Raw genomic sequence first — 24,410 nt, 5'->3', positions numbered from 1 at the left:
CACGTTTCTTTAGCTGTAAAATGGGAACAATGGTAGTATCCATCTGTGTAGGGTAGTTTTGTGGTAAATGAATGTTATGACTTGGAAAGTGCTTAGAACAGTATCTGTCACATTAGTGAGTACTAGGTGGATGCGAGTTTTATGATTAATGCATGTAAAGCACTCAGCATGGTAAAAATAAGTGTTTAATAAATGGTAGCTGTTATTATTACAAGGTATATGTTCCTCAGAGAATTTTATGCACATTTATCTCCTGGAAGGCAGTAAAAAATGAAGATGTTAGGGGAAAACTTTGTCATTAAATAAATATTGCAGTCATAGCAGAGTGAATCTGCAGGTCCTGTTGCCCCAGCAGGATATCCTAGGACCCCTATGCCCCTCCCTTCCCCTGCCCAGGCCCTCCTTTGCTTCCAAAGGACCTGCCTTTTACCCACTCTTTCAACAAATGCTCTTTAAGCACCTACAGTGAGCCAGATAAAGGGCTGGGAATATCTAACCAGTGAACGAGATGGCTCCAGCCCCTGTCCTCCTGGAGTTTACAGGGTAGTAGGGAAGATACACACTAAACAAATGCATACAAAAAGGATTATTTAATGACAGCTGCAATTTGTGTAGTGAAGGATGTCATGAGAATGTGTAATGGGAGTCCTGATAGGGTCTAGTGCTGGGGGTGTGTGAAAGCAAGAGTCATTGTAAAGACTCCCTTAGGAAGTGACATTTAACTGGAACTTCATGGATGAAGAGGAGGTGGCTGGGTGATGCCTAGGAACAGAGGCAGGAAAAGATCCAGACAGACAGGCCTTTTGTTTCAAGGCTCTCCACCCACGAGGTGCCTGGCGAACTAGGAGAACAGAGAAGGGTAGTGTGGTTGACTGAATCCTAGGTCCTCCACTCAGAATACTCAGTTAGGAGGTTGGAATTCGGAGAGAAACCCAGGTCCACAGGAACTGTGTTCTCAGTGGCGACTGTTGCCTCTTCCCTTTCAGGCACTCCTCACCTGCTAGCAAAAACTGCTTGGTCTCAGACCCCACAGAGCAAGTGAACTCCTTCTTGGCTCAGCGTCCCAGAGAATGCAGATGTGGCTCGCTTTGCCCACGTGTGAACTTCAGCCAAGACACCACGACAGAAGCTCTGCCCTCTGAGTCTCCTCTGATGCCTCAATCCTGTCCTGGTCATACCCCACTAGGTTTTGTGAGGCTATTTAGCAAGATAAGTTTACCTCACTGAAGAAAAGGGAAACAGCATGAAAGATAACAATGGCCCCAAAGGAGGAATTTGTGATTGACGTAAATGGCAATGTTCCCTTAGGAGCATCATGTATCATCAAAGAAGCAAGCCCCCAGGTCATTTATTTCTCCACCTATTTTCAAGCTGTGGAAAGAAGACGTGTTTAAGTTTCCTGTAGTTTCACGCTGGAAGTTGATGCTCCGAGAAAGGAAGCCGTATGTTCTAGATGTAGTAAGTTTTTTTCTGGAATTCATACATTAGGAGTCTGGCGCTATCTCCTAAATGGGACTTTTGTTGTCTTTTTGTTCAAGACAGCAAGCTTCTTCCAGGATCAGAACCTCCTGCCAACCTCCCTTGATAAACATCCCACCAGCTTTCTCGGTAGATCAGATGTTTAATAGTTAGCTTAATCATTGTTTATCTAAGTAGCAATTATGACTGCAATGAAATAATATTTTAATTGCAGGGGAAGCATTACAGAGAGCTCCTGAGTAGAATCTACAGGCTGGGAATGGCCGACAGGGCTTCCCATACCAAGAGGAGAGGACCACTCCATCCTGGCTGGCAGTTCTCCGTGTCTGAGATGCCATCATTAGATGCTGCTCTAAAGACCTAAGGGAGATGTGCCCAGGAGAAGCGTATGGTCTCAATCCTTTCCACTGAGGCTCAATGGCCCAGCAAAATATGAAAGTGAGGCCTGTGCTTCTAAAGCGTAACAGTCTAGAGTCGGTGGAGCTCGTGAAACAACCTCACCACCGCAGGAGCAAATCCCAGCAGGTGAGATTCAAGGAAGATGGGAACACTAAGAACCCAAGTGGCCTAGCTGAGGTGGACGCCCGAACTCCTGAAGAGCCAGTTGTGATGAAGAAGACCCCAGCACCCAGGCATCATCACCCTCCCACATATTCACTCTCTTTCCCCAGGTCCCAAAAGGCAGGGGGCTTTCAAAACATTGCGATCCAAACCTCCCCCAGTCTCAGGAAGCATTTCCCGGTTTTCAAAAGGAAGAAGCTCACAGCCAGCAAGTCCCTGGTGGAAATGCCAACAGCACCCCAAAGTGCCATCCAGGTCAACGGCAACCTCTCTGAACAGGACATTGTGTCTTCTGACCTTGCCTATGTAAGGCTGGCTCAGCATCTTGAGGATGGGCCTCGAAGGGTCAAGGTGTCCCACCCGTTTCTCCCTACGGTGTCCAAGGTGCAAAGCAATGGGCCTGTTAGCATATGCTTGGAAGCAGGGACTTGGAGAGCCTCAGAGAAAGCAACAGCTGCCATTCAGGTCCCAGATGATATTTATCACAGTCCTTCCTGGGAAGCTAGAGAGTCCACTTTCAGCCCAGACAGGTCAGCTGAAAAAACCAACTCTGCACACCCTTTGGTTGACATGTGTCCAGATGATGGCAGAAGGGTGACACCATCAGATTCAGAAAGATCCCCATCCTGCTTAAATGCCACCAGCGGTGCCAACCACATGCCAGGCACAGAGAAACTTAAACCCGAATTGCTTGTTCCCAAAGACATCTCTGATGACAAAGACCCTGACCCACTGTTATCTCAGTCAAAGGAAATGTGTGTCCCCTCACCTTCACGGACTCACAGCTTGCCCTTGCCAGGTTCCCACAGCCAGCCAGCCCATCCAGGAAGAGCCCCAGACTGTCCTTCATTGAGTAACAATCAGCAGGATCTGGTGTCACTCAAAACTAACAGTGCATCAAAATCTGCCCCCACGTGTCAGGAGCAGATGGCGAAGAACCCTACCCAGTCAGACGCCTGGGAGTTTCAAAACTGTCCAGGAAGTGATCACCTCCCATCCTCTCTTCCAAGGAGTGAGAACAAACTTCAGAGCAGCAGGGAGATTAGTGGCATTAATCAAATTCACCTGGCACGGGGAGAACTCTGCGACCTCCAAGGCCGGCTGCAATCCGTGGAGGAATCTCTACACTCGAATCAAGAGAAAATTAAAGTCCTTTTGAATGTAATTCAAGACTTGGAGAAAGCTCGAGCTCTCACTGAGGGGTAAGGTGATTTTTAATTTTTTTCATATTAAAAACTAGTGGATAAAGTCATTTACCAGAACAGGGGCAGAGAAAGAGCATTGGTTTCCGTTAGTAAAATATCTCCAAAATGTTTCAAGTCCTGTTGTTTCCTCAGGTCAAAACCAATGTCTATAAAGTTGGGGTCCAGTTGATAAGTGGTGGGGGAAACGATAGCAGGCAGGTACTTCCACCACCCCATCCTCTTAGTAAGTTACTACATTTGCACAGTATTTTAGTTCTTTGTGTGTTTGTCACAAAGGACTTGATGTGGCCACTAAGTTTATTATTGACGTTTTCCTCTACCAACCATTTTGATGACTTGGGCTGGCTCATCACTGACGAGCTAAGTAGGAACCAAAATGAAATCACAATTCAGGAAAGACAAAAAAGTCACAAAATGCTTTCCTGGGTGACTCAGCACTAGGCTGGGGAAGAAAAGGCAATTATTTCTTTAGGTGTGGAATGCTCGTCCATCCAGAAATGCTCTCTAAAGACAGAGAGGAAGCAATGGTTAAAGCTCATCAAAAGGAGTAGGAGAGAGAAGTAATTAAAAGGCATTTGTGGTCAACATTGCCTTAAAAAAGAGAGAAACACTGTGACGGTACAAAGAGAAATGCACTGAAGGTCAGGAGTTTTAATAATCTCCCTTCTACTCACATGCAAAATCTCTCATCTCACAGTATTGTCAGCATGAAAAAACCCTCACATTTGGAAGTGTTTGTGCATGTATAAAGCCCTCTAAACATATGAGGTCCTATTTTCATGACTTTCTTGTTTATTTGTAATATTCATGCAACTTTTTTAAAAATTTATTTTTTATTGTAACAGTTAATTGTACATATCTGTGGCGTTCAGAGTTGAATATCAATACCTGTGTGCAATATGTGATGCTCACATCAGGATAATTAGTATATTCAACATTATACAACGTAATCATTTTCATGGAAGTTTAGAGCATCGTAAATGCAGTGCTGTAGGAACTAAGGGATGAGTCTGTAGAATTCGTGTGTCCTATGTGGCTTTTGCGCATAGATTTATCCAGCAAATGCTCTATCTTGCAGGCGCAACTTTTATCGAACTGGCCAAGATCTCAACAATTGCAGCACCTGCCAGAACACGGCGTGCATCATATACAGGTACCTGGCCACAACTGAGGTCTGCTCTGTAGAGCATGGAAGCTGTGGGGTCCACAGAACACGCTAGTAAACTCTCTTAAACAGAAAGACAGGGGGCCTTTGAATACCTGAGACTTAAAACACAAAGTGCTCAGCTATGAAACGTTAACGCCTGGTTCCCAGGGAGGGATTGCTTTATTTCCCACAACCAGGTCTTGAGCAGCCCTTTCAATGTAACCATCCCTAACGAACCCTAAGTGCAGGGACGTGGTAAGTTCTGTGTGCACATTTCCATCTCATTGCACAGAGAAAATTAGTTGTAGGGTGGGTGTTATAGTCATCAGGGAAGTTAAGCCATTTGGTCCAGGTTACTTAGAACATTTTCTGAGAACAGAAGGGGCCAGACTCAGGACTCACATCCAGATCTTTCCAGTCCTAAACCTGTGATCTTAATTATTCCGCTACACTGCCTCTTCCTTAACAGTAGCTATCCCATGCTGAGCACTTACTACGTGTCAAGAACTGTGCTAAGCACTTTGCATTCATTTCTAAGTACACCATTTTATTCTGGCATGGGGTAAGGTTGCTGCAGTGAAGTGGATTTTTACAAGTGATAAAAGGGAAACATCATACAGTGGTGACAGCACTAAACTTGGAGTCAAAAGACCTGTGTTTTCATCCCCAAATCTGACATCAACCTACTTGACCTGTGCTCACTTTCCTTATCTGTAGAGTGGACACAATTATCCCTATTCAGAGTTGCCATGAGGACCAAATGAGATAAAATATGTGCATGCCTTTTGTAACTGCAAACCTCTGTACAAATCCAAGGAATTATTATAGTTATTACTAGAAAGATCAATGCCCCCATAGCTGGAAGCCCACTTTCGGTGGCACGGTAGAAAAGCGGTCAAAAGCAGTCATTTCAGTTGATAACTCTAATTTTGTTCAACAAAAGTGTATCGTTTTGCTTTCTCCATTATTTTTCTCTCTCCAATGAGAACAGCAGCTCAGGGCCTGAGCAAACTGAAGCCCGATTTCGTTGCCTGCATCTTCTTTTAAAAATTTCTCATTTTCTCTGGTGTAATCCTGAGAGTTCATCCCAATAAGGGACTGTGTGCCTAAGAGTCAGGAGGTGCTTATACTTAGGCAGGGTCTTGAGCATTTTCTCATTGAATTTGTCAACTCCTTATACCAAGAAGCCACAGGACCACACCTTTTTACCAAATACCAAAGATTCAGGACTGCTTACAGAAAAATGCCTTTCACCTCAAAGTGTAGTCTCCATTCAGAAAAGGGGGTTCTGGAGTCGGCGTTCAGCATTGGAAAGTATAAATAGGCAGTCTCATCAATGCTACCTTTTTCTCCTTTTTTTCATCTCCTATCTTAAGCAAATTTTCTAATCACTAGGAAGACAAAAATTATTAAATGTCTAGGTGATTAGGGAGGACAAGAAACTATTCATCATAAACAAGAAGAATTAATTTGAATAAACCTCCATTTAAATGTTGGGTAGCCTCTCTTCCTTTCAGCAGCTGGATTATGTATTTTCTATTACCTTAAAATGATTTTTTATTTGGCTTATGTAAGTATACAGGGCAAGTGGTTGTTTCCCAACCTACTGTGAATTTCATGCCCTGGCTGTGGACAAGTCATTTCTGGCCTGAGTTTCCTCATCTGAAAAATGAGGGCCTTTAATTAGACAGTCCCTATGGTTCTGACATTCTGTTATTCTAAACTGATTTAAAAGTGACAATATTTGTCCAAACTATGACCTTCCAACAAGTTTGAGAATGTTTGCATTTTTTTTAGTACTTACTTCAAACATGCCACGCAAACATTCTAAATTAACTTACACCCCTGGATGGGTTAGCAAACCTTCCCTTTCCAGAAGATCAGCAATAGTATGCATCTATCCCTCATTACCATTCAAAGCCAGACTGTTCTCCCAGACACTATCTATATCCTTGTATCTAAGTCATTGCAAAGGAATGGGCAATTAATCTGATGAAAGCAAAGAGATCAGAACAACATCCCCATCATAGTAACAGTGGAAAGATGAGAGTTGTCTTTTTTTAAAAACAAAACAAAACAAAAAACATTTCAAATAACTTCAAACTTGTGTTGTGTCCTTGAAAGCCAGATCTTAGAAAGTGATGTGGAATACTCATCCCCAGGCCTTGTTAAGCTGCAGTCTCTCTCCCTGGTGATAGATGGGCCCAGTGCATGTCACTGTACATAAAGCACGTGGGTGCATGATGGATTGCCCACAGGGTCTTCTTCTCTGGAGATGCTGCTTTTAAGTTAGCAACACATAAGGTTTTCTAAGTGGTATTTCCTAGGGCAGTATTGGCCAAAGGCTATGGCTATGCTGTATGCTCCTATTAAGACATATGGGGTCATCTGGTTCTATCCAAGTCATTCTCTCTGCTCCCTAAGCTTCCTTGGCTCCCTCTTACCATGGATCACTTGGGTAGAGTCTATCTCAGTGAGGAGCACAGCACCAACACTAATGCCTAAAGATTCCATGAGAGGCTCTCAGGGACTTCCAGGGGATTCCATATACCTGGGAGAAGGAACCGCTTTGAGTTCTGACTGTTGTAGGCTCCAAGGAAAGAGGCTGGGAATTGGCTTTATGCCTCAAGCTGGTTCCAGGCTGTTTAGTCCCCAGTCTCTCTTCTCGCCTCTCCTTAGCATTAATCCTAGGACAAATTACCCAAAGGGTTGAGTGAATGCCACTGGTGGTACCTAAGATTAAATAACATTGAATTACTTAGTGAGAAAGTTGTTCTTTTTTCAAATTTATTTCAATCCTTCTGATTACCTAGGGGGAAAATCTGAGGTTGGTGCTATAACATCTTTAAAACCATTCTATTTCTTGCTTGTCATGTTTCTTTGCAAGCAGAGAGCAAGTCTCAGGTTCATAGCCCTGGGCAAACAACAGTAAATAGCCAGAATGTAATAATTTTTAATTTTTCTATCGAAGCTTTTAACTTTCAAAGCTAATCCTCTTAAATATTTATTTTAAGTGATGCATGTCTGTATTTTTAAAAGTGATATCATGTGTTTTGTATAATTTGCTTTAGCTTTAAAAAATGAATTGATTTAGAGGAAAAATGTTAAGTAAATAATTGTGCAGATGGTGTGGAGAATCTCACAAAAACCAAGAAGGTGATGAACGAGGGATTAGAGTTTGAGAAATAGATCCCTAAGGAATCGGCTCCTTTGCCTTTTCTTCCAGGGCATGAGGTCTCACCAAGCCATGTCCCTCCTCTCACCCTCACCCCGTTCTCTGATCCTCTCACAATTATCTCTCTGCACTTCATCTTCACATTCACTTTAAAAAGAGGCTTCTGCCTATTTAATTTTGATTACACATATCGTGCATTTCTTTTCTGGAGGTAGCTCCCAGAAAAAAATCTGCTTGGTTTAAGTTGTAAGATGCCTTCAATGTTTTTTTAAAAAAAATAACAGGAGGTCTTTCCCAGAAAAAATTTTCATCTATCATCCAAGCATATTTCTTAGGGAATGGAAATAAAGAGTAAGCTACAAACTTAACATTTCCAACGGGTGAAGGGAGTGATAGGCCACGTAAGATTAGAAAGGCGCTAGAGAGGAGAAACAGAAGAGCTATTGTTTGTCTGGGGTCTAGCTGGACAATCTGCTCCTCTTCCTGTCCTTAGCCTCTTCCCATCGCTTCCACTGTGCTCATGGACTTTAAGTTTATTTCCCTTACCTCTCTTCCTGAGTTCCTGACATGTGTGCGTGCACGTGCGCACACACACACACACACACACACACACACACACACAATTTCCAACTCATATCCCAAAACACACTCATTTTCCCCCATAAAACTACTTCTCTTCCCACATTTCTTACTTTGCTCAGCACCATTGACCATGAGGCGACCCCCTAAAGAAACCACTGTCCCTCTTGACTTACTCTTCTCCTTCACAACACACATCCAGTCGGTGACGATTCTAACTGCTAAATCCAGCCTCTTCACTCCAACTCCTCCACCTCTGGTTCAGCAAAGGCCCTCATTATTTGTCACTTGAATGCTGATCGGTCTTTTTGCCACAGGTCCCTTTGCCCCATCTCAAGTAGTCTTCTACACAGATTGCTAAATTACACCACAAAAGTAGAAGCTGAGCATGCCCCTCCCCTGCTACACAATCTTGTCCTGGTTCCTGTTGTTTCCATTAGCTAATTTTTCAAGGCACTTTGAATGTGATCCTAAAGCCTTTTTGCCTGCTAGGTCTTTGGCTCCTGTCCAGCCACAGGGATTACTCAGCTGGTAGTTCTGTTGTGCCTCAGAGCCTTTGCATAAGTGCTCTCACTTTCCTGGAATGCTTTTACTGCCCTGCTTTATCTGGACATTTACTAGTCGTTGCAAGAAGTCCAGTTCTCTGGACAACCTAATACTCATTCCCAAGAAAGACCCCCATGGCATGCGCATTCTTCTGCTATACCGTGGATCCTATTACATCGTAATGCAGCATTTATGAGTTTCTTTCCTTCAGCAAATGACTATTGTCTCAAAGTCATGGGGCAGTATCTAATACATAGCTGGTGCTCAATAGATTGAAATAGAATGAAAAATGGTGGAGGGCTTGAGACAGCTGTTTAGACCACCCAAAAGTAAAGTCATTGTTATCATTTGGGTGTACCCCCAAACTTGGGTGGGGAAATGGAGGGTCTAAATTAATCCAACGATCTTATTAGGGAAGGAAGGCTTCTATATAGCAGGTCCTCAGTAGATCCTTTGGAAGTGAGTCAAATAATGACTGAATGTAGTACACGGATTGTCAATTTGAAAACACCAGGAACAAGATAGAACCTAATCAAATCTTCCTTGGATGACTCAGAATGCACGCTGCACTTTCACAGAACACTGAGATCCTTGTAGTTGCTCATGTCCACCCAATATTACCACCTAGTACTTCTGTACCAGCTGTGGTGGGGAAGGCAAAGTTTGATTGTGGAGAAGCACAAAACTCCCTCCAGCCTAAAATATCTCACTTCTATGAAACTGCCTCAATGATGTCTTTGGGAGGGGGAATTAAAGCATCAGACCTGCAAGTTCTCTTGGTAACACATCAAAAACCAGATTGGTAGACAGAACAATGCCCGAGATATGCACATCCTGACTCCTGGACTCTGTGAATATGTGACTTTATATAGCAAAAGAGACTTTGCAGATGTGATTAAGGTTTTGAGATGGGAAGATCAATCACAAGCATCCTCACAAGGGAAAGAGAGATGTGATGGAAGAGGCAGAGGTCTGCGATGTGCTCACAAGCCGAGGAATGTGGGCAGCCCCCAAAACCTGGCAAAGGCAAGGGACGTGTTGTCTCACACAACCCCCAGAAGGAACACAGCTCTGCTGATGCTTTGATTTACAGTTCTGGAGGACTTCTAACCACTGGAACTGTAAGAGTAAAATTCATGTTATTTTAAGCCACTAAATTTGTAATAATTTGTTTTGTGAGCAACGGGAAACTAGTACACTCAGATTAAACCTCTATAACTTATAAACTACTCACATATAATTGGAGCTTATTTTATTTGGCTTTATTTGATAATTTTTACAACTAACACAGTTGAGGGCATGGATCTGCTGGGATGAAATGTAAGGGAAATACGAAGAGAGCTACCACTTACTGAATATCTGTTATTTACTAATCATTTTAAATACCTTTTGCTTTCACACTTAATCCTCACAACTATATGAGAGTTGTGGAAAAAATACCCTAATTTTACAGATAAGGAAACCGAGGCTCAAGGAGGGTCAGGCACTTGCACAATTATTCTGGAACAAATAACTGGAATGGTGACATCAGAACTCAGTAATGTCTTCCTGCAAGACAGGTCCCACAGCATGCAGCATGCAGATGCAGACTCATTTGATAGATGTTAGAGCTCAGAGGAATGTTATATCATCACTGAGTTCTACTCAGCCAAGGGCATCATGAGGGTTTGTGTTGAAGATGAAGAATCTAAACATTGTTCTCAAAGTGTGAGCATGGCCTATCTGTATCAGAATCACCTGGGTCTCTGTTAATATTGGTTGCTGTGCTTTACCCCTAAACCTGCTGGATTGGAGTGGGTGGGGTGGAGAATGGGAATCTGTGGATTGCAACAAGCTCCCTGGGAACGTCCAGTCCCAATGAAGCTTGAGGAACATTGAACTAGGTAAAATCAGGGTCATGAAAGGAGGTGATGAGAGTTGATTTACTAGAGACTTTTGTAACAACTGGTCCATGAACAGAAAATTCTTTCTTATAAAATAGCCCAGAAACTAGCTCTTGTTTAAATGCATCCTTGGAAAAATGACTAACCTTTTTGCTTAGATTTGATTTTAGGGTTATTTGCTCATATATAGAACTAATTATATAGGTAGGGTGCAGGTGAGAACGAAGGTAAGGGGAGGGAAAGAGGAAAGAGAGGGAGCTTGATCATAGAGTAAGTGGATTTTCTGATGCCTCCTGTTCCCAATGAGAAGAGAAAATGAGTCTCTCTCGGGATTACATTGCGTATTGCTTACGGGATTTGTCTGTAGCCTTTTGTTCCTCCCACATCTCCCAGCTCCTTGGACCTCCTCTGAAATAAGGAACTAATTGGCAATCCATGCAGGAGTTTCTCTTCCAATTAAGGTTAAGAATAATTAAAGGCCAATACTGGTCCCCGGCCAAGAGTGCAGATGCTAAGAACTGCCCTCTAGTGAGTCCTGTAGGATCAACTGCAGACACTGACAGGGGTGGGTGTGACAAGGGCTGTCCACTGCCACCACACCTCCCTTCAGGAGAGGAATTAGTCACCCCACACTCATGCACCAAGGACTGTGCGTGAATCCTCCACCACCCTCCTCTCACTTCCCCAAACTCCACAGACCATGCCCTGCTTTTTCATCATTACTGACGCTTTCACTGCAAAATCCTCCTGAACCAGAGAACTTCTGGATAGCGAAAAGGTGATTTGCTGCAAATCTCCCTTTGTACCTAGCAAGCAGCATTCCTGTTCCTGGTGTGTCACTGTCACGGCTTTGATATTCAGTGCATATGACAAGGAGACTCTCTGGAACACAGCCGTGTACCCTGCAGGAGGAAAGCAAGGGCTTCACCTTACTGAGGAGAAAGGCTCCAGAGAGCTATTCAAGTCACCTTGGCCACATGGCTGGTGGCACTGACAGCCCTTCCTTGAGTTTCCTTCTATGGCTAAGCTATTTGGCCACTAGGCTTTGGCCTTGTCTGCTACTTAAAGCTGATACCTAACCAGAGAAAAAGGCATTTTTCTAGAAATGCAATATACACTCAGTCCTATGGGTTTAGCAAGCAACTTCCACTTAAATTATTTAGTATTTCCTTTCGTCTGCTGATGACACTCTCCCAGCGTGGAGCCAGGTGAACTGTGAGACCTTTGTCTTCCAGCCACAGTTCTTTCTCTGGCCAGCAAGCCAGCAATGAAGTTCACAGTGAAAAATATTTATAAGGCAGGTAGCAGATCTTTTCTTTCTAGTAATCACAGATGCATTTGCAGTGGCAGTCAAATTCCAGTAGGGACTGAGCAACACTGTGTCAAATGCTGGAATGTGAACGTCATCATAGTACATCCAGCATCCCCCAAACAATCAACAAACATGGCTTCAGTTGTCTCTTTGGGAAACAGCCTTAAACTTTGCGGTACATCAGAAATTTCTCTGAGCCCCAACTGGTTGATACCCAAGACATTTGTCTCTATTCTCTGCTTCCCTCAGGTGGCTTTATCTCTTTCTTCTTTTCCTCCCTAGAGTATAGGGGAAAGAAGTAGGATTTACAGCATCAGCAATTTATCTGCAATAAAAAAATGAAATCCATTTTAATGCATTAATAGCTAAAGAGGCTGAAGCATGCCATAAATACAAAATCAAGCAATCTGAGTATTTCGCAGGAACAGCAAATGAATGGCTGCTGGCACAGAGGTCACAGCTGACCACAGATTGATCCAATTTTTATTTCTCCATCAACTTAATGTAATAATCGTTACCGTTTGTTGGACCAGGCACTGTGCCAGGCATTTTGCTAAACACTGTTCATACATCATCTCATTTCAGACTCTCAACAACCCTAAGATGTGGATAGGATTATTATTCCCATTTTACACATGAGGAAACTGAGACTGAAAGAGGTTAAGTGATTTGTCCAAGATCCAGTGGAACCAGGACTCAAACTTAGGTCCTACTTTCAGGAGATTTTCCTATCCCTTCTCCTCTTTCTTTTGGACCTTGCATCATCAATGTACATGCGGGTTAAATTTCTCTGAGATGATCTACCCTTTCCGAGGGCTTAACATGCAGACCTTCTTGTCACAGAGCCACAGAACCTAGGATATAGATTTCTTCCAAAGATAGCTATCCACAGTGAAGATTTCTGCAGCTTGCTCCTGCTTATTTATGTGCCAAGAAGAGAACTTGGGATTCTCTGAGGACCTAGCAAATAAATGCCCTAGGAGAGGGGGTACACTTGCCAATTTGAAATGGCTGCAAGTTGTGAACCCCAAAATTATACCCTATAAATAATGAGCAAACTGGTTATCGGAGAAAGTTTTGGGAAAAATATCCCTTCTAGGCTGGGTGGGGAAAAACATACAAACTAAAACTACTTTCCCAGACTGTAATTCTTCCCCAAAGACACTTTCCAAAGTGGTGTGATTTATGCAAGTGGATAGGAACCAAACTAGCCTCACTGTACCCATCGATTGCTGCAGCTACTTCTTTAGAAAAGAAAGTTGCAGGAGGTCAATAAATCTGTGGTGCACCTGGGTTGTGTGAAGAGAGGGACCATGGAAACGCTCCAACGAGAGATGAGGAGGTGGAGAGGAATTTGGAAGATGCTTCATCTTCGGGGAGACACTATGAATCTTTCATTTCTCAGCTAACTTGCATAGAGTGTACAGTTGATGGCAGTGGCTTGTCAACATTTCTCTTTATAAAAGAGGAAGAGCTCACCTGCCGAAAAAGGAAGTACAAAGGGCCCAGTGGAAACATCAACACCCTACACCAGACCCAAGATCACTAAGCTCAAATATTATCTTAAATAGGCTGCCTCCTAAGGGGGTGGACATCATCACTGGGTATGCAGCCCCCCTATCAAGGCTGCCTGAATTCTAGAAAGACTATTGCAGAGTAAAATGGGCCATAAAGAGTCCCCATTTAGCCCAGTACCAGGTTCGGTCTGGTTCCACAGGGGACTGTTAATCATTGGGGAACACCAAGCCTTGGTCCCCACTTCCACACACATTTTGCAATCAGGATTTCACACAGATACAAAATGCACAAGCTTGTGCACAAGCTTTGGGGATAGACAGTCTTGGCCCTCTTTGCCTCAGTTTCCTCATTTGTGAAATGAAGACAATATTTAACTTATGGGCCTATGAAAATTACATGAGAGATGGAATGTAAAGTTGTAATATAGTGTCTTGAATACAGAGTTCACTCCATAAATGGTAGTAATTCTTTTTATCATAATTTTGACTGCCCATTTAAATTACCATCTAATCTAATCCTAACCTAGCATGGTCCAGGTACTCTCTAGTTGCTTCTTCTCCTTAGAAAAAGATCCTGGAACGAGTCAAGCCCTTGGCTGAAAAATTGATCTCTCTTTAGACAGGAAGAACAGAGGACTAGGAGTCAGGAAATTAGGTGCTACAGACTGAATGTCTGTGCTCCCCCCAAATTTATATGTTAAATCCTAATGCCCAAGGTAATGATATTTACAGTTGGGATCTTTGGGAGGTGATTAGGTCATGAGGGTGAAGCCCTCATGAATGGGATTCATGCCCTAATAAGAGACCCCAGAGAGGTTCCTTGACCTTTCTGCCATGGGAGGACATAGCAAGAAGATGGCCATCTATGAACCAGAAAGCAAGCCCTCACCAGACACTGAATCTGCCCTGCTCTTGGACTTCCCAGCCTCCAGAACTGTGAGAAATAAATTTCTGTTGTTTATAAGCCACCTGATCTATGGTATGTTGTTAATAGCAGCCTGAATGGACTAAGACACCAGGTTTAGATTCTGGTTGTAACTCATGGTGTGACTTCCCTATGCCAACTTGCTGGTCTATTAAATGGGCACAACCACCTTCCCATCTTCCTGGGCTATCCTGAGGATAAAATAAAAACACAGATCTGAAGTGTTCTGCAAATTTGAAAGTGTTATATAAAAGTAAGAGGTTTGTTTTATCTGTTTGTTGGTTTCTATATAAACTTTCACCTCTTTTTGGCTCAACCAGCTTCAGTTTGCCCAGCTAAGATCCTGGCATCCATAACCTACCTTTGTTGTTTGCTTATGTATTTATGTATTTAGCTGTTTTTTGCTATCTGCTCCTCACTATTTCTTTTTCCAGATAAGCCATAACTTAAGGCTCTCACTGCTTCCAATTATCTAGAAAAACATCCTCTGCTTTTTACCTACCATGATGGCTAGAGCATTGATCTGTCAGTTAGATTAGTGAGGTGCCCTCAAGAGGGAATCCTGGAAGTTCTTGTCCATTCGCAGTTTACACACAGCTCACTTTCTGAATGCAATGTGGCACTGTGCTCAGACATCTCCTTGGATATGACAGGCTCTAGGGCTCCCCAGAGAGTGAAATGGGCATCCCTGAACCATAGGTCCCATATCCCATTCATCCTCAGGAGGACTAACCCCACACACCTTGAATGCTCCAGACTATCTCAATGGCTCCAGTCCTGAACCCTGCATTGCAACAATTTCTTGACTACTATTTGCCTCACTCACCCCCCCAACCCCGAGAGCCAGGGTTCTGCATAGCTTAGCACTTGTCCTCCGTCTTGCGATCCTGCATGGAATATAGAGTGTGTATGGAATATAGATGGTGGAGAGAGGGTAAGAGTGAGAGGGTAGGAAGGGTAAGTAGAAGGAGAGGAGGGGAGGGAAGGGGAGGTTGGAAAGGTTACTGGTGTTCTACCTCGATTCCTGGGCTGACACCCAAAGCAGAGTCCCTCTCCAGAATCTACAAGTGACCTTCTGCTAAGATTTTACTTGAATTCTCACCAAGTTGGCAAGTTATTCCTCTTTTCAAGGGGTTGCTGAACATGGTTTAGGGTGGCTAAGTAGAAAGTTGATGGGCATCTCCTCTTTTCTACCCAGCCTCAAAATGAAAAGTGGATAAGAGGGAGGGCGCTGTCCCTTGCCAATTGATAAGGCAGCTGCCACCAAAGCAAAATATACTCCTTTTCCTCCCCTCCGAACTAAACAGTAGTTTGTCAAATGGATGAATAAGAAACGTGACAATTTTCTTTTGTTTATAAATTGCTTTGGCCTAAAAAAATATTAATCAGTTTCTTTCCAAAGCACACACACTTCTCTATACTCTGCTATTTGCCTGGCCTTGAAAAGAAAGTCACTTTCAATCCCCTTTAACTTGTCAAGACCAGTGGGGGCAGTCACTAGAGGGGGGTGGGAGCTCCCTAAATCCCAGTGATTATAATGGAACCTTGCTGTGTTTCCATAGAAACATAAAGAGTGTATTCTTCCCTGGATGTACATAGAGGGGAGGGATGCAGAGCAGTGCTGCTGGCGAGGTGTGCAATTACTGACGGAGAAGGACTGAAGGTATAAGCGCAGAGGAGAGCCATTCGGTCCCTAAGACAGGAAGACAAAGGACTTAGCGAAGAAGAGCAGAGTGGGAGAGACTGTGTCCCATGTGAGGTGATTTCAGCTGTTGCTGTGTCCCACTTGCACACTACTCAGCGAGGAGGTTAGTAAAACCCCACGTTCAACTGAGTCGTAGAAACAGAAGAAACTTGCCCAGGTTGACTCAGCCAGTGAGCGGTGCAGCCCCAGTTCAAACCCAGGAGTGTTTAACTCAAAAGCCCTTGCTCCTTTCTCTCTATCAGACTGCACTTTAAGTTGTGACGATGAGACAGAGTTTATGTTCTGTCTCCTGGCTCTTTCGTACCCAAGCCTGCCAGTTCTGGGACACTGTAGAATCAGCCACATCATTAGACTTGCTAATAGGTATCAGGATGCTTGTAAATCTTGACAAACTCAGCTGGTGTGTTGCTGTTGCTTGTATGTTTGAATTAAGAAGTCAGAGAAGTTCCCTGTGTAAGGAGAGGAGGGCAGCTGGTGTGTGTGTCATACAATGTGGTGGAAGCATATGAATGAAGAACTGGGCAGTAGGTGTAGTTGAGAGAAATAAGAAGCATATTTTGAAAGCAATTGTTAGTTTAATCACCTGTCTCATACACTGGGAAGTAAGATCCACAGCGACAGTATCCAGGTCTGTCTAGATCACTGCTTTGTCCTTGGGACCTAGCACAGTGTAAGGCTGGAGCAGAATGGATGGGTGGGTAGGTGGATAGATGGATGGAATGTTCTATACCAGATAGCTCTGGAAAATCCTAGAATGAGCAGGGAGTACCCACTCTTCTGGGATCCATCTGGTACTCTACAATGAAGACTGTTTTTCTGACACAATAGGAAGGGCAGGGCAATTTGAGGAGCTAGGAGAACTGGGAATATTGATATTCCCTATCTGTGAACCATGCCTGTTCCCAGTGTTAGAGAGGGTGAGAATCAGAGCTTGCAACTCAACACTTTGAATTCCTTCCTTGGTGCAATGCAGAGGTTGCTGGAGATAACTCTTCCCCAGACTCTGAATCCACCTCCTTAAGTTTCTGCTGGGGAGAATGTGGTACAGACAGAAACCCATTCTACCCCTAGAAACAAACAGGAGTACAGTTCTGTATAGTGCATCCTAGAAGCTGAAGACTCAGTGTGTGAGTCTGTGGATGCCTCTGCGCACTGACTTGGCAAATCCTGGGCTTTGGCCAGAAGCTATTTTGGCTAATAGCTATTTAGGTTGGCTAGCATCTACTGAGGACAAAGTCACTGAACCAGTATTTCCAGGCAGCCAGGGAAAGTATCTGTCTGTCTACCATTCTTTCCCCAGCATCTAGGACAGGGCCTGGCACATGAAAGATGCTCAATAAATGTTTGTCAAAAGACTGGCTGAATACATGGTTCCTACTCTGTGCTGCATGTTGTACATGACCATGTAATTTAAAATTTACCAAGATCTTATGAGTAGGTACCATGCTCATTTTGCAGATGAGGACACTGCAGCTTGGAAAAGGAAAATGACTTCCCCAAGATCTCATAGTTAATCAGTTGTGGAGCTCTACTTTGAAAAACACAGCCTGCATCTCATGCATTATATAGGTCACCCAGCCAGGATTATATCCCTATAGAGAAGACCAGAGAGGAACAGAAAGAGAAAGGATGTAAGTGGAGAGGGAAATCTGGGTGAAGCTTATCAAAAATACAGAAACAAAACAATTGGACATCCATCCCAATATTCCCTAGGAACTGACACCTCATCAGTCTGGCTACAAAACAGGCCACCTCGCCCTCTGACCCTTTTAGCCCTGCCTCTTCCATCTCAGAATGTTCAGTGACAAGGCACTGTCAGGGGCTTCATTAGTCATGCATGGCAATTGTGATTTGCCTTTTCAGCAGCATTAACTCAGATCCTGGGCTCTGAGAGGAGACATGGGGATAGTAGACAAGGACAGGTATCCCTTTAATGATAGCCATCTCTCAGCTCTTGCTGGGCTTAAAGGCTTTAGCCAGTCATGCCACATCACAAACAAATGTGGGGTCTCTCATCTGCCATATACAATATTTCATTTCCTCTTGGATAACCGAGGAGAGTGCACTGTTTTCATGACCCCATGTATTAGTCTAGTTTGGTTGCTTATAACAGAATACCTGAAACTGGGTAATTTATTTTAAAATGGGATTTATTTCTTACAGTTTTAGAGGCTGGGAAGTTAACAGTCAAGGGGGTACATCTGGTGAGGACCTGCTTCTGGTTGGCAACACAAGATCCTGTGGTGACTAGGGTATCATATGGACAGAATGGCAAGAGCAAGATAGCTAACCTTCTCACTCACTCTCCTTATAAAGCCATCAGAACCGCACCCATGACAACCCATTAAACCATCAATCCGTTACTCTATGAATGGATTATCCATTCACCAGGGTATAGTCCTCATGATCCAATCACCTCTTAAAGGCCCACCTTCTGCCACCATATTGGGGGTTTAGTTCCTACATGAGCTTACGGGACATTCAAACCACAGCACACATATTTCCTCCACTGTCCATACTGGCATGCTGGCTCCTCATCCTTGGGCATCTGGAGAGCCCTGGTATAATACCATGTAACAAACACATCTAAATGCTTAAGAGCCTTCTTATAAGCATCCTACTACTGAAAACTCCTCCAAAGTAAATCTCCTAGGGAGGAGAGTGGACAATTACAGAGAGAGGGAGCCCTTACATAACCTACAGGGATGTCTAACAGGATTCCTTCTTTCCAGCCCTGCTCTCTGGGTTCTGTGGAGGCTGAGCCAGAGTGACAAGGCAGGCTGAGAGTCCCTGGGGCCTGCTGGCATGAATCCAGGCACACAGAGGTCACCTCACAGGCCAGGGCTTCTGCTCTGACTCCCAGCTCCCTCCACCTTTGGGAACCCTGATTTCTGATGGCTTCAAGTCTATCTCACAGACCATTGTGGTAGTCAAAACAATACCATGGATTCTTTACAAGAATGATACCAAAACACACAAATAAAATAGAAAAAAATGAATATTAGGAAATTTCCATCAAAAGAGGAGTATTTAAATACAAGTGTACTGAGGAACACTATGAGGTAGTCTTTTATGTAAAGCCCTACAAGATATTTGTTAAATTGAGAAGCAATTCAAAGAACAAGGCGTAATATATTAGTAGAAATAATGTTAATGATGATCACAATAACAGTAACAGGAGCTAACACACGCGGAGGGCTTGCTGCATGCCAAGTATTGCTCTGAGCACTTCATTTATATTATCTCATCTTACACACATTAATTCCAAAGAAAACCTTGAGATAGGTGCTACTATTATCCTCATTTTACAGACAGAGCTCACTTTTATTGTATATCCCTCTGTATTATTTAAATCTTTTATAATGAAGCAATTTTTGTGTACAACATATGCCAAAAAAACCAATGAACAATTAGGAGCTTCAAGTAAATGTGCATTAAATAAGTGTAAGAGAGAGAATGGAGCCAGTATTTGCCGAACACCTACCATCAGGCTGCCATGTTACATGTCTCATTGAGTAACAACATCCCTGTGAGAAAGGCACCCACAAGGTGACAATTCAATCAATGAGGAATCAGAGGTTCAGAGAAGTGGAATAACTTTCCCAAGGTCACACAGCCAGTAGGTACTTAAGGATCTGGGACTTGATCCCAAAGCCCATGCTCCTCCATGTCAGTTGGGCACTTGGTGATCAGTCTGTACTGATTTGAATTTACTTTCCTTCTTTCCTCTCTGTTTTTCAGTGTAGAGTATGATTTTCGGCAGCAGGAAGGCAGATTCCATGAAGTTCTGCAGAGTTTGGAGGAAGCAGAACCAGTTGAGGAGGCATCTCCGCCACCAAAGTCCCCAGCAGAGCCCCCAGCCCCTGAGAAACAGGACTTAAGGCGGAAAACCAAGAAGGTGAAAAAGAAATGCTTCTGGTGGATCTGAGCCCATGGGACCATCTCCCCCACCCTCCCCACGTGCCTCCCTGAGATGGGGGAACCACTGCCCGCAAGGCCTTCACTGCTCCTTTGCAATGGCCCCAGGCTGTCAACAGGAGAGCCTAGGGGCTAGTTTAGCTGCCACTGGACACCTGATCATCAACCTTACCTGAGTGTGTGCCACTGCTTGCCGAGGACTTCATGGACACTAGAGTGACCACTTGCCGAGTTCCCTGTCACACATGGCCAGGCCTCATCCTGGTTTGCGAGTCCAAATTCCCACCATGAGCAAAACCCCTACTATACTTTCCAGCACCTCCCTGATGCTAAGCACATCTTTCCCATCCTGGGTTCATCAACCCAAAAGAAAAAAAAGCGTTGTGCAGAGTAGAAAGATAGAGGAGGCTTATAAGCAGATACCCCAGAAAAGATATCTTAGAAAACTGGCAGTTTTCTAAGATATCAGCATACATAAGCACAACAGAAGTGGACAGGGTATGAAAATGCGAGATCACCCTGGTGCATTGGGGTCATTTTCGTGTTTAATTAGCCCCCTGATTCCAAATCAAAAATCTGTCATCTCACGCTGTGTGGGCCTTACAGTCTATGGCAGGGTACGGTCACCCCAGGGCATTAGGAACTTGGTATGGCAGTCCTGTGCAACTGGAGTTCTAAGAGGGGTTTTGTCAGCAGTGGTAGCTGTTCCAGGGCCCACCCTAAACCATCATGCCTCCCTGCCTGGGGCCTGAGATCACCTGGCCAATGGGTGGAATATGGTTTGGGTTTGAACTTTAAGATTCCACAGTTATTTCACCCAGCAGCCTGTCTGTCAGTTACGTCTTATCAGTAACATAAATAAGACTAAGATAAAATACAACACTGTTTCTCATCTATTCATCCCTGCAACTGCCTTGTAGCTAGGTTCAAATATATATTAATCTACAAAGTCTCCCTTCCTGGTGACCAGGCAAAGGTCACCTGATTAATAAAGCAGCAGGACTGGGGGTGAGGATATAGTTTTTTCCATTTTAGTATTAAAGACTTAAAGACCTTTCTTTCCCAAAGTCTGATTTAAGGTCTGGCTCATTCTTTTGACAAGACCCCCATACGTGTGGGTCCAGTCAAACTTGCATGGCTGAACAAACTAAAGTAACATAATTAAGTAATTGCTACATACTCTTGGGGATGAGGGGTAGGATGGCAAGGTTCAGATTCCTTCCTGTTAAATTCTCTACCAGCCTGTGGTTGGATTGATGCTGCTAGAAAGAAGGGATCCTAAAGCTAAGCATATATTAAATAAAGAAGGTATTTTGTAGTCCCCTTTTGCCTAAGATCCAGTGTCTAAGCTAGAGTCTTTACAGAGTGCAGCATCCTGTGTGTACGGGGGATGTACAGACCCCACTGCAAATTGAGACTAATTGAGCAAACCACTCCAACAGTTTCACCTTCCCCTGTCACAGCGCTGCAGTGCACAAAGCTATTTCAGCGAAAGTGAGAAGGGAATTTGGCAAGGAGTCTCAGCTTGCACTATTTAAGTCTTAGAATGTCATTCAAGATGTTCTTGTTCTGTTTCTAGTGTAATGTTTAAAGCCACAAAATGAGACCGGGATACATAACGTCAAGTTAGAATTAAGATAAATACAGTTGTCATACTTAAGAAGCCACATTTCAATAAGATATGCTATCACTGGCTAAAAGCCATAGATCTTTCTTTCTGTATACATACAGTCAACTCTCAGTTGGCCCCAGTCATGGAAAAGAACAGCACAGAGGATAATCCAATAAAGCAAAAATCATTTGGGATCTCTTATGTAATTTTATCTTGTAGTAGAGTTTCCATCTTAATTTGCTTCATTATGCTCATTTCAAGTGAATACATATTGTTGGGCATCATGCTAGGATGAAAACAATACTTTTCCTAGAATTAAGAGACCCAAGCAACCAAGCAGTTATTCCATTAACCATGGGCTTAAATTTTCAGGGCCTGTTTGTCCATTTTTGAGTGGAGATAAAAACACCTACTCTACCTACTTTATAAGCTCTGTGCATGTTCCAACATCAAATGAGCTGAGCTGAATCATTTGCCAAAGTTAGCCTGGAAAGATGAAAAGACTTTGAGGTTACTCATACAAAATCAAGAAGCTTGTGTAGTCATATACATATGTCAAGTTGGGGGGCCTCACATAAAAGACTCAACTGAATTAAATGACAGTGGGGTTGGAAAATGTTGACATTTCTAGAAATAAAACCAAATGAGGCTATAGTGATTCTATACCAAAGCACAACACCACATTGTTTGGGCCACTGACCTGAAACTGGGATGGAGGTCTCTTCTGAAAATTTGATATTTAAAATCATTATGAGGGAAAAGGATTCGATAAACACCTTCCTCATGAACAAAAATTACCATCTCTATGCTTAATAAACCACATATAAATATACCAAAACTCTATACTCACCTACTCATGTGAAAATCACTGCTTCTTTGTAAAATATTACGTAACATCTACCATGATATTCTACAGAAATGCTGTCTTTAAGGTTATATGATTTTATGGAGAGATATTAATTTAGCAAAAATTACTTTTATAAAATTGAAGGGAAAAAGACCTATACATCACCTTAAATTGCAGGAGTTTATGTAGCTGCTTTCTCTGTAGTTTAAAAAAAAAAAAAGTGTACTCACTATCCTTGGAACTTAATACCAGCTCATCTATAGAGCATCTTCTTAAAGATGATGTACTAATGTAAGGTTTTGTAAATTTCTAAACTGTTTTAAATGGGATATTATCTTTTGCAATAAACTTACATATTTTTCCTAGGTTTTAAGACTCCGTTACTAGCTTGGGTTGATGGGTTATAAAATTTAAACTTAAGAAGGAAGGCTCAATGGTTCTAAGGACAAGGATGGCTTTTATTATAATTGTTCCTACATATTTCTCAAGGAAACAAAGAACAGATTCAGAACTTCATGTCACAATGATCACATGGAGCCCCATGTGTCCTGGGAGTGAACAAAGCAGCATGAATCCATGGGGCGATTCTCGGCTTCATTCAAATGTATACACATTCGTGATTTTTATCATTATGCCCATAGATCTGAACTCTAATTTATTCAACATTTTTCTTTAATTATTTTCCCCTTAAATTTTTTTCCTTAAAAGGCCACTTTATGTTACCAATGAGGAAAACCAATATGATGTTCCAAAAATAGAAGATAAAATCAAAATAGTTTTATTAAATACTTGATAAACACTTGAATGTTGGGGGCGCTAAACCTGAGACCAGCTTTCTTTGTTAAAAAAAGGATATTAGCAAATATTCAACATGTACTAGAGCCACATTAACACCAAACCCATGTTCTACTTGACTAATAAGGATGTTTGAGAGAGAACTGAAAAGAATACGACTTTCCCATCACGTGATTCAGTGTTTTTTTTCCCTGCCTCATCCATGAACCACCTAAAATCAACTTGTTTACACCTGGAATGTGAGTTTCCTGCTTTGAGAAACATTGGTTTAGGGGAAAGAAACAAAAACAAAAACAAAACCCTGGACATAGAATCAGAAGTCTTGTGTTTGATAGCATTCTGTAACCTTCTTTTTGCTGAGTGACATTAGGGCAAGTTTCTTCACCTCTGTTTCCTTTTATAATGTCAAACAGTACCCCTGCCTTACAAGGGTGTCCTTGACAGTTAAGTGAGTGAAAGCCCCGAGTACTACTTAGGGCACACAGCACATGCTCAATAAATGCATATTCCTTCATTTGCTAATTGAAGTAAATTGGGAGTGGAGGAAGATGCCTCCATGAGGCTGCAGTGGTTTTCAAAAACAGGCTTACAATTTTCTCAGGGCAAAGAACAAACTCTTCTTGGCCCTATTAGAACCACCAAATTATGACAATAAGTGTTAGTAACACAGTACTCAGTGATTCAGAAGAACACCTGGGCAATGAAGGAGTCTTGTGGCATGGAATCCAATATCCTAGAGGTGAAAGAGACTTCAAGAGCTGGGCCCCTTCCATGAGGAGCATGATACAATTAAGTAAGAAAGTCTATTTGATTTGCCCAGTCTTGCAGCAACCATATGGGGAAGTGAGTGCTGGGAGCAACGTGGTTGGTGGGTGGAATGTGTGAGGGGCCAGGGCCATTCCAGGAACCACTGAGGCTAGACTTGAAAACCATTCTTACCTTCATTAGCTGGGCAGAATCCTAAATACAACCATCAATTGAAAAGGCTCTAATTGTAAGCTGCTCAGGGCAACCTGCTGTATGCTAAAAATGTAGTTCTTTTTATAAGTACCCATAAACAAAGATGTTTTGTGATCATTACGCCCATCAAGCATTGCTTGCAAGAAGAAGTGCTGGGGGACGAATCCAAATACAACACTGTTTGCATCTTCTTTTAACCGACTTACAGCCTAAATTCCTATTGACCATGTCACACCACTCCTAC

At 42.9% G+C, this 24,410-nt stretch overlaps 2 protein-coding genes across 2 annotated transcripts in view; one reads left to right on the top strand and one right to left on the bottom strand.

The window, feature by feature from the left end:
• Positions 1 to 24,410, bottom strand: part of DOCK2 (dedicator of cytokinesis 2) — a 396,194-nt gene that overhangs the window by 196,549 nt on the left and 175,235 nt on the right. The gene's annotated exons all lie outside the window — the stretch shown is intronic.
• Positions 1,897 to 19,962, top strand: INSYN2B (inhibitory synaptic factor family member 2B). Its single transcript, XM_063085369.1, has 3 exons — positions 1,897 to 3,242; positions 4,324 to 4,398; positions 19,776 to 19,962. Exons 1-3 carry the CDS (start codon positions 1,897 to 1,899, stop codon positions 19,960 to 19,962), a joined length of 1,608 nt encoding a protein of 535 aa, XP_062941439.1.

This window comes from Cynocephalus volans, chromosome 2 (genome assembly GCF_027409185.1).
Source record: "Cynocephalus volans isolate mCynVol1 chromosome 2, mCynVol1.pri, whole genome shotgun sequence".
In the NCBI taxonomy this organism is placed as follows: domain Eukaryota; kingdom Metazoa; phylum Chordata; class Mammalia; order Dermoptera; family Cynocephalidae; genus Cynocephalus; species Cynocephalus volans.
This window is presented reverse-complemented; position numbering and strand designations above follow the sequence as displayed.